This window comes from Elgaria multicarinata, chromosome 4 (assembly GCF_023053635.1).
Source record: "Elgaria multicarinata webbii isolate HBS135686 ecotype San Diego chromosome 4, rElgMul1.1.pri, whole genome shotgun sequence".
Lineage (NCBI taxonomy): Eukaryota > Metazoa > Chordata > Lepidosauria > Squamata > Anguidae > Elgaria > Elgaria multicarinata.
This window is the reverse complement of record NC_086174.1, coordinates 34,377,934-34,391,623: the sequence shown is the minus strand read 5'-3', so window position 1 is coordinate 34,391,623 and position 13,690 is coordinate 34,377,934. Positions and strand designations below refer to the sequence as shown.

The following is a 13,690-nucleotide window of genomic DNA, read 5'->3' as shown; positions in this document are numbered from 1 at the left end:
TTTTGTTTTGTTGTACAAAACATGATTTGTGTGTTAGACGAACATTTAACTTTTGCTGCTAACATTGCTGCTAATTTTGACCTTGCAAGCAAAATCTAGCATCATGTCATGGCCTTTAAAGATCCGTCAGCTCTGTCTACTGCAGAGACGGTGCATGTCTAAGGACACATTTAATTAAAGCTGCATTAGTGCATATATACAGACTTGTTAAAACACTTAGTTTGTCTCAATAATATTGATTAAATAGCAGTAGTTTGTTTAATCCAAGTGTATTTTTTCAATTATTACGTTACTTAAAAGTCATCAGGGTAATGGTGATTATCAGTGAAATACCACGTTAGTTATAAAGTAATGCCATAAGAATTGATTTGGACTTGGCAGGAAAGAAAGGCACATGCGTTCTCTCTCAGTCATATTATGCCAAAACCTGATTTAGATGATTAGGACAAGAGGTTTCTGTGTAATCTTAATTCATATAAAATGTGTGTGTTTTATAGGCTTATAGATTCCACTGCACAACCTAAATAGCCATTGTATCAATGAACACCTCAGCCAGTTAATTATGCAAAACACCCCATATGCAATTACATAGTATTATTATGCATTTAACAGTTTTATTGATTTGCCAGTTTCCTATGTGTAATATTTAGAGCTATAAACAAGAGATGCTTACTCTGAATTGGAATAGGCCCAAGGAAATTAACGGAAGATAAATTATGCCTGTGTGCATTTGCCGCTTCTGATATAATCCATATATGCTGCAGTATAGTCACAGTTCCTAATTTGCAGAGTCCTGTGATGTCACAGAGGACCATTTTATTTCTTCCCTGTACTTGAAGGATGGATCCATACATGCTTATCTGAGACGGACATTGTGTCCATACTACATCCTTGCTTTTGATCTGTTGTTTGAAACTGAGCCCACACTAAGTTACTGCACTACATTAAAAAGAGAGGGAGAAAGAGAGAGAATAGGGTCAAGAGAAGGACAGAATTTTAAACCTTTTCTCTGCTATGTTGCTTTTTTATGTGTCACAGCTCTCTTCAGTGTCTGCAACATGGACATTACTGTGGAAGAATAGTTCTCACTTCTCACCATGCTTGGTGAAGAGAGAGTCACCTTAAAAAAAGGCAGAATAAATGAAAAATAATGAAAGTATTCTTAGTATTACTGAGTAAACGAAGAAGAAACCCCAGTGTATTTTTAGCCGTGAATTTTTCCTCATTAATTGCTATGCAAGTGTTTATTAAAGAAAACCCTAATGTAATGAAATATACTTTTGAGTGTATAGTTTATATGGGTCAGGATTAGTTATGATTATTTTGTTACTAATGGTTTCATCCATTAGGTTAACCAAGTACCCCTTAAGATATTTCTTATTAAGAAGAGGGGGGGAAATGCTTTCTATTCCTTTCCCAACTAAGCCAGTGCACCTTAATGCAATGATGATATGTTAGACACAGCAGTTGTCAAAGCATCGTATTACAGTGATGCCATAATGACACCCTGTCTCTGTAAAGTAGTCATGTTTTCTCAAATCACACGTTGCACCGTTGATTTCTGACATGACACTTCATTCAGTCGCTTTCCTTTTCTTCGGCGTTGCCATTCTCTGACAATAGCAGCTGGTGCCCATTTTCCCGCTAAGTGATTCACATTTTGCCACTTTGCTAGAGTGCAATTAGCTGAAGCAGAAAAAAAAAGTGCTCATTGTAAAATAGCTCGGCTGAGATTGTAACTCAACTCTGTAACAAGAACTGGTGAGCGAGAGTCTCGAGGTGAGTCGGATGTCGGGGCAGGGGAAGCAACATTTAGGTTTCCTTCCCTACACATAGTTTCCCCCCTTATAGTCAGTTAAACAATATATAATCATGAGCTCTTTGAACAAAAGGACCCGAGTCCTGCTGCCCTCTTTCCATTTCCTTGTTGTCGTTACCTTGTGAAAATATAGATTGTAAGCTCCTTGTGGACAGAGATTTTGTTTGTGTGATGGTTTATGGAATGGTAAAACGCTGTGTATATTGATCACGCTAGAGAAATAATAATAATAATAATAATAATAATAATAATAATAATAATAATATACACTGCAAACCTAAAGACACTTACCTGGAAGCAAGATGGATTCGTTTTAGTGGAACATAATTTCCACCAAAGAAATTAAATCAAAAGACTGTAGCCTTTTAAAAAGATGAAGTTTTGTGTTTAGCAGAGTTCCGTTTATGCTGGAGCAAGGAAGTGATATTCATGATTTCTCCTTCCATCTGCAGCCCTTTGTGCCTCCTGGAAAGCTTTCTTTGGATGGCTGGAGGGACTCTCCGGACCAGCATGAGAGGTGATGCAGGGAGCTGCAGGGGGAAAGGGGAACTGATGAAGATTGCCTCCCCCTTCTTCCAGAGGGGAGTCTCTGCTGGATCCCAGTGCGTTCCATGAATGGAAGGAGCCTTTCAGTTCATGAAATGGCCTATCTGGATCCACTCCACTGGGTTGTCTCTTCACTTAGTTATGCTTAGGGTAGACCCATTGAAATAAATAGAGCATGTTAGTCATGACTAAGTTAAATCCTATTGCTTTCAGTGAATTGATGCTAAGTAGGATTAAGACTGGATCCAACCCATTTTGTCCAGGATTATTGTGAGACTTGGAGCATCATCAGACGAGTGTTTTATTGCTACTGTCCACTTATGGGTGTTCACATGTCCTTTAGACAATGACGTCCGCTCCCCGCATGCCTCCCGCTCCTTCTTGCCTGTTTTCTGTCACAAAATGGACCGCTTTTAATCAGACTTTTTTAAATGGAATGTGGGGCCCAATAAAAATGGTCCCTGAATGGGCCACATGGTCTTTGTTTATTTCTTCTTCTCCGGGTAGAAAGAGGAAGTATCGTGGGACAGGAGCAGGGGCGGAGAAGTGACGGTAGGGAACCACGATTCCCCCCAGCCCATCTGATGATGCTCTTGGATATAAAGAACATATGTTTAAAATGAATCCCACTGATCATAGTCTAGTATTTCAAGACGGTGATGTTTCACTTAAATTCCAGAAAACTGTTCTTTGCTAGCAGCTACCTAGTCCTGGACATGCTTCATGGAATTAAGTGATAACAGTGGAGTTTATTGCATATACTGAGGTTAGACTAAGAATGTTAGCCAGGATGCTTAATATTCCTAATATTCCATGAAAACTGGTTTAAAAAATGGGATTATGGAACTGCTGAGTTTTGTTCTCTTGCACAGAAGTCCAATTAATTCTAAATATGATTTGCTCAATGTGTATTTTTGGCCCGAACTTTGCAGTGACCAGTGGCTATTTATCATAGCTATCAAGTTAAGAAACCAGAATCTTTATCAGCTTTTATTAAGAAATTTGGAAAATGTGCCATGGAATTTAAAATTTATTTCCTCCATGTTATATAACATGCCTGGCAAATCAAAAGGAGGAAAAACGCACGTGTTTGAAAAAGTTAGCCAGTTTCGTAGTCTTCAGCTGGAATCCATGGGTGCTTTTGAGTTGTCTCTCAAACTTTATACAGAGTTAGACTGTTGGTCTTTCTTCCTCAGCATTGTCTACACTGTCTGGCAACATCACTCCAGGTTTTCAGACATGAGCCTTTCCCAGAGCTATTTGGCCTGGGATTGAACCTGGGATGTTTTGGCCTTGCTTCATGGCAAAACTTTTTGAAACTGAGGGGGAGTTGCAAAGAGCAATTTATGATATGGTATGGGATGCTGGTGTTCATTTAGAGGACATTGGGCAGTGTCTAATTGGTCTTTTGCACAGGCAACCCAGAGCCTCCGTAAATTGCACGTTCCCCAGCTGCGCCAATGGCAGCCTTTAAGGCCACACTGATGCAAGGGTAAAGGCATAAATGCTCCAATTACTCCCCCCACCATTGTGTCAATGGTGGCTGCGAATGACACAGGAAGGGGGAAGTATGCAATTTCGGGGCTTGAGCGGGCGGCTGCCAAGGGCTTATTGGGGCCTCACAAGTGCTCAGGAGCCCTGGGGGCCAGACGTAGGGGTGTCTGCCAGACTCCCAGACCCACTCGGATGCTCGTGACAACCTTACACTCACTGACCATTTGCTGAAAAAGTGTCAGTGGCCTAACTATGCCTTAGTGTGTTGTCTGAACAGGCCCAATGTTCAAAAAGTGTGGTTGCACTACAGATTTATATAACAACGTTATGGCATTGGCATTTTGATATTTATTTATTTATTTATTTATTACATTTTTATATTGCCCAATAGCTGAAGCTCTCTGGGCGGTTCACAGTTCCCTACCACAGAATTCACCTTTTCATTGGCTGCCACAAACTGATTTGATATTTGCACTGAACTATGCACCACAACACTAAGTTCTCTTTCCTGGTCAGTTCTCTTCAGCTTAGACCCCGTTAATGTATATGTGAAGTTCAGCTTTTTTGCCCCAACATACAGCACTTTACATTTGCTTACATTGAGCCATATCTTTTAATGCCCATTCCCCCAGATTGAGGAGATAGTTTTGGAGCTCTTCTCAATCTCTTTTTGTTTTTAAAACCGAATAGTTTGGTGTAGGGGTGAGCAACATGGGGGAAAATAGTGTAGTCACCTCTCTTTGTGTTTATAAGCATGGATAAGCATGGACTCGTAGATGTGTATGTTTTGTAGAAAAGATAAGAGAAAGTGTTGGCTTGAAAAGGGAAAAACAACAGAAAAGAGAATCTTGTAGAAATAAACAAAGTATACTTGTATATTGTAGAAACAAACAAACAAAATACTATTTACAAACAATATAGAATTACCCCAGCTCATTGTTTATTCCTACCTCTAGGTCATTTATGACCCTGTTAAAAAGCACTGTCCTAATACGGATTCCTTGGGGACTTCAATTTTTGCATCCCTCCATTATGTGAAATCTCTATTTATTTTTATTTGTTTTTATTCTCTGTTTCCTGTTCTTTAACCAGTTACGCAGGATGCTTATATATAAAAAGAGAAAGGTAATATATTGGCTGCTTTCCAGTCCTCTGGTATGGAGGAAAATGTTAGCTACAAGTTAGAAGGTCAGCAATTTCACTTTTGAGTTATTTAAGAACTCTCTGATGGATACCATCCAAACCGGGTGATTTGCTAAGTTTCAGTTTGTCAATAATGCGTAGAACTTGATCTCTTGTCACCACAATTTGCCTCGTTCTTCAGATTCCCTTCTTGAGAAAGTCAGTTCAGGTAGGTATCTGCCTTACATCTTCCACAACGAAGACAGAAACAAAGAATTGATTCAGCTTTTCTGAAATATCCTCCTTCAACACACCTTTAACTACCTTGTCATCCAAACCGGTTTCCTGCTTCTGATGTATTTAAAGAATTTATTATTGTTGGAGGTTGTGGACACTCAGCTTTCCCATTACATAGATTAAGGAGCTACCTTACTTGAAATATCTTCTCTTTTTCCTGTGGAGCTGTAGTGTGAGCAAATGTTCTATAATAAGAAGAATAGAAACCTGATTGTTATGAATTTTTAAAATCACAAGTATAGAAATACACAGAAAATTATAGTATGATTCCAAATGTGTGAAAATTAAGTTTTCAGTTCTCATTTTTATTTGTTTGTTTTTTTGAAAAAGAGGTGTAAACTCCAGGCTGTTTGCCCTACTTACCTTCTCTTAGAAAAAATAATTTGTAAATGTGACATTTCCTTAGCTTCATTTCCACGCACCTTACCTTACAAATGTCCACCCCTCTGCCTACAACATGGGCTTAGTCCTTAGAAGATATACATGGAAGAACAATTAGAGTTACCAGCCAATTGAATAAAAACAATAATAAAGGGGAAAACAATTCCACCATGGCTTTAAAATAAATATTGTACACTTAAATATGATACATTATTTCTTATTGTAAACGTTAACTACATTTAGATTTTTATTAATCTGCTGTGACCTAAAAAAAAAAAAAACGATATTAACAGCGCAATGTGGAATTGGACTTTGAATGCAGATAAAGCCATCATCTTGAGAATAGCTCTTTCTGACAAAAAGGTGTTCTTTTGAAATAAAGTCCTATTCACTACATTCCTCTTGGAGTTAATGTGAATTTTAGTGCCTCTAATTTTAGATTGAAGTGAGGTCTAGAATAAAAATCACCAGCTGACAATTGAATTTATAGACAGTTGTGAATATTTCAGGCTTGCATAAAAGAGCTGCAGGAAACCAGGTACAAAGAGGAAGAGGGAATTAATTTTGAACTATGGTTTTTTGGTGTAAGATAGTAGTGGCTCTAGAAAGTCTTCAGTGTAATGAGATAAGTAGTAATTAGGAGCAACTGCTTTTTTTAAAATGCCTCTTCTAGGCAGCAGTCCTAATAACAAACTTGGGTGGTGAGTGCCAACAGAATTGTAGCCAAAACTGGACCACCAAAAAACAAGAAGAAGGTATCCACAGAACCCCAGGGTTTGCAGAAGTACAAAACGTTAGTGCTGTGCTGAACTTTCCAACTGGAACTTTTTTTTTATCAACATTTGTGAGGGCTGGGCTGGGATGAAAATCGGGGAGAGAAACAAATCAGTGTTCTCTGGAGACAGGAGAACATAGTTACAAATTTTGGAGGTCAGTGGGAGACTTTCATTTCAAGCTGCTGGCAGCAGAGACGTCTAACTTCCCTTTTGGCTACTGCAGCAGTGGCAGCAATCCTGGTGTGCTCCAGCAGCCATTTCCCCCTATAGCATTCCTCTGGAAGGACACAACGGGCATGTCTACATTATGGGCATGTCTAAGGGTATAGCAGGAGGGAGGGGGAGGATCACGGACTTACCTGCTTCCATAATCCTCCCCCAGCATCTAGATGGCCATGTGATGTCCTGGAAGGGAAGAGGGACATTGCAGTTGCCTTTTAAAAATTATTTTTAAGGAGCTGGTCACACGGGAAAAGGTAAAAAACAAAACAAAACCTGCCCAACCTGCCCACCTATCCCAGGGATGGCAAAATTGTTGCCCTCCACCCCCATGGTCATAGAGCCTTCCCACATAGCTCCATGCCCAGCCCCGGTACTCATGGGGAAGAAGGGATGATTTGGAAGCAGCAGACACGCCCGCGCTCCTTGGGATGTCCCCAGGACTGTGGAAATATTGGGAAATCTGCGGTCCCAGATATCCTGGGGAAAGTCCCTGGTCATCCCGGGTTGCCCCTGGGATCCCCTCTGCATCATATGGATGATCAGGGATGACCTAGAGACGACCCCTGGATATCTGGCAGGTGTAGACATGTGCCACGTCACCATGTAGCACAATATAAACACAGCAGAACCTGATGGCTCTGCTATTTAAATAGCGTTACAGTAGCCTACTTAGCTGCTAAGGAATACCAAACGCAGGAGGTAGATTTCCACACAAGTGTGCCCCAACCAGCCTTCCGTTACCCATCTATTGTGATCTCCTGTGAGCCATTGGGGTGCAGTAATTGGGGTGGCAGGTTAGGACTAGGGAGACCCAGGTTCAAATCTCCACTCAGCCGTGAAGATCACTGGGATGTTCAGATGATTGCGGGGGCAAAAGAAGCTATTGTGGCACTCACAAATATGAAACCACCCCTGCCATGCCAGGTTCAAATGACACAACAACTTGCGCTACAGTGCAGGTTATTATGCGAATGACAAGCACATGTGCGGAATGCACAGGAGCAGGGGGAGAAGACATGATGGTTTCTTTTACCCTTGTGATTATCTGAACCGAGACACTGTCTCTTAGCTTAATTTAACTCCGCTTAACCTACCTGAGGATAAAATGGACCCATATACACTGCTTTCAGCTCATTGGAGGAAAGTCTGGATATAAATGTTAAATGCATGGTTATGCCAATGCTGACATGGTAGAAGCATGACTCCCCACTGAAATGTGTCACTTTTGTTCCTAAGTTGTATCTCTCCCCTTGTGACAACAGGTATGGAAATCTTATAACAGTTCGTATTTGTAAAAAAGGAGAGAAGTTTGACACAAAGGCACCAAGCACTCGTATAGGATTCTCTAATTGGTAGATTGTGAGAGAATTATTTGATATTTTAATCATAGCTATATAAAATCCTCTGTCAGGATGAGGGCTTGGTGGAGAGTGGCCATGTTTTAGTACCCTAATAACTTCTCACTCTAGCCCCGGATCATAATGTATGTGAGAGCTGTCCAGTAATTATAAGGTAATAAGTTGAGTGGTGGTGTAAGTACGCTAAATTAAAAGGAATTCACAGAGCTGCTGTAAGTCAGTGGTGATCCACTTTCTTTCAGATGTTGTCTTGAGAAAAGTGCTTAGCCAAGAGTAGAAGGAGAAAGATGAGAGAGAGAGAGAGAGATTTATTAATTGTGACATTCATTAACAGTGGTAGGTACAAGGCAGCAGATGCAGAGGGAAAAAATGTTCAATGAGAGAAGGGGTCTGAGTTAGAAGACTCCCCCTTCACCTCTCCTTACTAGGTCTTCAGGAAGCCTAACGCCACACACAGTTTGAAAGCCTGTTTGCCTCCTGGGCCACTATTAGTGATTTTATTTCTGGTCAGATAACTGTCTAATGGCTTTTAGAACTATGAGGCAAAATCTTCTGTGGAGCATTTAAAGAATTCTCAGTATTTACATATTACTGTCTCTTATTTTGCTGAGGTCATTTTAATTGTGAAGCCATTTTCAGGCTTCCCAGCTCTATTGGTGCTCCCAAGTTGAAACTACAAGGATGTGTAAGAACACATTCTGTGTGGCTGCCCTTCAGTTCTGGAGCTGCCTTCTCATTAGAGAAGGTCCATCAAAGTCCAGACTTGTATGCCTTCCGGAAATGTTGTAAAACTTCTTTGCTTTTAGTGGCAAAGCGCCAAACTTACATGTGATGCTAAACTTGTACTCTGTGACCTGAAAATAAAATGCAAAGAGCAGTGGTGGAGGTCCCTGGACAGGAGCAGAACCTCAGCATGCCAGAATTGGGGGGTTTAGCTGATGAGAATTGCTCCGTCCTCTGAAGCCATTTTCATTGAAAGGGAATGCAAATTTCCAATGGAAATCGCAGCTGGGGGAGGGGTGTTTCTGTCAAGACTCCAACGGTTAGAAATTTTTTAAAAAAACCATTCCTACTTGCTGTGGTCCCAATCCTGCCTGTAGTCTTCTGCAACTAATATTTGCATTTTTGAATGCATGTTCACAGAACTGCAAGCAGCACATTTAGGGTCCAATCCTATGCATATTTAGATGGAAATAAATCCTACAATTAGCTGGCTGGGGAATGCTGAGATTTGTAGGACTTTTTTTCTGTCTAAACATACGTAGCATTGCACCCTTAGAGAGCTACTTTTGCCAAGCCTCTGCTGGTCAGAGCTCTAATGTCGGTGCTGCCGACATTTCCAAAGCCCCGTCAGGCTCTTGCTGGCAAGGTGGAGGTAATGATGGAACACTGAGTTGGTTTTCCCTCCCCCCTGGGGAATATTTGTTCACCATACAACCAAGACAACATTCTTTTTTTAAGAAGTTTTCTCTAGCACCAAATTAAGCACATCCCTCGATTATGTCAAGTATCATGGTTGATTGGGGGATTAGAACCAAAGTCCTCTCAGCTAAGACAGTCAGACTTTCTCTTCCTTCACAAATTTGATTGAACCCTCGCATTTTTAAAAATAAGATTACGTTTTCAATCTTCAGAGCAAACCTCAGTATTATTCATAAGTTAGGCAGGTGGCTACTAGGAGGGAGGGCTTTCTCCGCTGTGGCACCCCGGCTGTGGAATGAGCATCCCAGAGAGGTCCACCTGGCACCTTCACTGTACTCCTTTCGTCGCCAGCTGAAGACCTTTTTATTCTCTCAGTATTTTAACACCTAATTTTAACTTACACTTAAATTTTACTGTTTTAATCCTGTATTTTAATCTTATATCAATTTCTGCTGCATGTTTTTATCCTGGTTGTGCTTTTTACACTGTTTTTTGTATTTGTGTTTTTAGATTGTTGGTTGTTTTATTATGTTCCTCATGGTTTTATTTTTTGTGAACTGCCCAGAAAGCTTCGGCTATTGGGCGGTATAAAAATGTAATAAATAAAATAAATATAAACAGCCATTACTGAGATATCACAATATGTAAATGTACATGAATTTGTTCGATTTTAATCCGTTAGATGTTAAACAGTTAATCAGGTAAAACATTTAAACTTGAAAAAGAATTCTAGAAGTATTATAAAGGCTTTGACAACTCACCCTGGTTTCTGAGGGCAGTTCACATTACATTTCTGAGGCATAAAATGTTTACCTTTTCACTAAAAATGTAATGTGTGCCTCTGTTACACCCAGGGCCAGGCAAAGCTGGTAATAGGCCCGGGCCCAATAGGAAATGTAGGCCCCATTTCAAACTGCTCATTAAGTATTTTTTAATCAGTTCTAAATATATATGAACTACAATGACTTATAAAAATGGTAATGGAAAATACTTTTTTCCAAGATGTATATAAGACACAACTTCTATACATTCAGAAATCCTTTACATGCTTTTCTTTGGGCAAATTCATCATCATCATCGACAACAACAGAAAAATCAAGCAACTTTGCCCAGGGGGACTCGGAGTAGGCCCCCTCAAAGTCATAGGCCCATGCCAACTGGCCTCACTGGCTCCCCCTCTGCCCAGCCCTGGGTACACCTGTCAGAGAGCTGTGCTTGGGGGCAGTTCCCTCTTGAACATACATCCAACTTGGGTTTGCTTCTGTAATCCCTATTACTGTATTTGGGGAATCCGTTTGGAGGATAGACTTAACATTGTGTTTGCTGTGGCATCTTTATTTCTTCAGTTATAGAGTGCATAATAATAGCTTATAATTTTGCTGCTTACCACCAGAAACTCCATCTTTTCTCTTCCCTTGACAGGCAGATAATCTGTAAGTTCAAATATGTTGTGCTACTCAAAATACTCAGTTTTAAAGAGGAGTGATAGAGCTGTAGAGCAGTCAAGTGAAGCTTCTTGTCTGTCTGTTTCCTCAATTTAAAAACAACAAGAACTCCACACAAATATTGGATGATGCATCATACGGACTTCCGTATATATATGGGATGCTTGCATAATAATTACTATTAGTCTTGAAGATAATGGCTAAAAAGTAATTGTAGGCAAAGATGAATCATTCCACTTAGATTTTGTGAAATAGAAGTCAAGCTTTAATTATTTGTTGGAAACTGAGATGATCTAAATAATGCATTTTAACTATACATCCCTAAATTTATTTATTCCTAGATTCTGATGCCCAATCAATAGAGGATGCAGTTATGCTTTAGTGAAACAGGCTGACAAACAGTAATTACTGAGCAAAATATTCATCTGCTCAAATGTAAATACAAAATTAGTTCTGACTCTCTTTTCTAGTAATGTTACCACTGGGCATGTGTTGGGGGTGGGGAGGAAGCTCTGTGGCAGGGAATTGGTTGCCACTGAAGATGACAAGTTTAGAATTTAGAGAGTTGATTTAAGGAAAATTAGCAAGGGGAGGAGCAGGGAGTAGAACGTAAAATGGAATCGGCCTCTTTAAACTTTTGTTTACTGCCTCTCGGAAGCTTTGATAAAGCTCTGTCGTGGCCTTATGCTGATTACCTTCATGTAAAACAAGAGGTATTGACTAATGAATGAATGATGTGTGGTCCTTAGCCCTTGCAGAGCTGCCTTTAAAGAGCATTGTCTTTAATGCACAGAAACCTCTCTCTCTCTCTCTGTCTCCCTCTCTCTTTAAAATGCAGGCTTCTCTGCAGAATGTCAAGCAAGGATCGACACATTGATTCCAGCTGTTCGTCATATATCAAGACGGAACCATCAAGCCCCGCCTCCTTGACGGACAGTATCAATCACCATAGCCCTGGTGGCTCCTCTGACGCCAGTGGGAGCTACAGTTCAACCATGAATGGACATCAGAATGGGCTAGATTCACCACCACTCTACCCTTCTGCCCCAGGTCTTGGGGGCAATGGGCCTGTCAGGAAACGATATGATGACTGCTCCAGTACCATTGCCGAAGATTCACAAACCAAGTGTGAATACATGCTGAACTCAATGCCCAAAAGACTGTGTTTGGTGTGTGGTGACATTGCGTCAGGGTACCACTACGGCGTGGCTTCATGTGAGGCCTGCAAGGCTTTCTTCAAGAGGACAATTCAAGGTCAGTACTTGATTACACTTTTCTCCTCCAAAGAAAACTAAAGAAGCACAATTCCCTGCCTGGTACTTCCCCATCCCTTAAATTACTTAGTTTTATTTTATTGTGTCCAATGGTCTTCATGCTAAACTCCAGTGTAATTTCGTGGTAGCTTTGTATGTGTGAGCACAGCACAATTACTAATTACTAATTACCTCTATAGTGCTACTGTAGTTTTAGCCATGGATAATGGATTATTCAGTTGCGTCCAGGTCTTAGGCATCTGTGGACACATAATTGCTTTGCACTTACATTATACCACATGTATGACAGAGGCCTAATCTACACCAAGCAGGATATTGCACTATGAAAGCGGTATATAAAAGACAGGAGCCACACTACTGCTTTATAGCAGTATTGAAGAGCACTGACAGCTGTTGGGGCCCATGGACACATACCATATACCGCTTTCATACTGCTACATCCTGCTTGTTGTGGCTCCTGCCTTTTATATACCGCTTTCATACTGCTTTCATAGTGCAATATCCTGCTTGGTGTAGATGAGGCCTATGTGACATCATGGCTTCTTACATTGCGTTTTGGGGGCAATTGGTATGTCCCATCCTAAGTACTTACTTGGATCAGTTTATTAGTAACATAACAAAGAAGGCTCAGCCAAATTAAAAATATTAGAAATAATTAATCTAATGCATGTTTACAGAGCCCCACAATATATTTTATACAATGACAAAGATAGAAAGGATCTAAATGCTATCATTCTTAACTCTCTGTTGCAAGTCTATATTTCTGAAGCAAAAAACTCAATAAGACCCATTTGGCAAAACTATCTGTCTACATAGTCTCCTTCCAATTATCAGTCCAGAAAAAAGCAAGCCTCAGCAAAGAGTAAGGTACAAAGGAGCATAGGAAGCTGTTTTATACCAGGTCAGACTGTTTGTCCATATAACCCAGTATTGCCTACTCTATCTGGCAGCAGCTCTCCTAGTGTCAACTGCTACCTGATCTTTCTAAGGGCATGTCTAGAAGAGGTGTTATCCTGGGGATTGCCCCGGGATCATCCCTGTGCGTCCACATGACGCTTTCCCTGGAATAACCGGGACGGCTTTAATCCTGACTTTTCCTGCAGTCTTGGGATTGTCTCGAAACTGCGGGGTGTCTGGGCAGCAGTCCTGGTTTCATCCTGGTTCCTCATGAGTAAACGCGAGGAGCCTGGAACTGGGCATGGGGCACAGAGCCCTTCAGGAGCTCCATGCCCATCAAGGGGTGGGGGAGAGTGGGATCTTTAAAAACCAACAACATCTTCAATAAAAGATGTGCCCATCTTCAATAAAAAGACAAACCAAAATGGCGGTTGTGATGTCCTCTTCCTTCCGGGATGTTGCGTGCTGCGTGTAGACTGAGGGGGAGGATCTCGCGATCCTCCCCCTCCCCAGGTCTACACATGCCCTAACTGTAGATGCCAGGAATTGGACCTGAGACCTTTTGCTTGCAGAACATGTCCTCTGCCCTTGAGCTGTGGTTGCTCCCCATGTTCCTACAGGAACATTGCAGATACTA

At 40.9% G+C, this 13,690-nt stretch overlaps 1 protein-coding gene across 17 annotated transcripts in view; it reads left to right on the top strand.

Annotated features, from left to right (window-relative positions):
- ESRRG (estrogen related receptor gamma) overlaps nt 1–13,690 on the top strand; it is a 541,458-nt gene that overhangs the window by 348,324 nt on the left and 179,444 nt on the right. For all 17 annotated transcript variants that reach the window (XM_063124060.1, XM_063124053.1, XM_063124054.1 and 14 more), the window contains one exon: nt 11,721–12,136. In XM_063124060.1, coding sequence (XP_062980130.1) covers nt 11,721–12,136 — 416 coding nt within the window. The remainder of the gene's footprint in view (nt 1–11,720; nt 12,137–13,690) is intronic.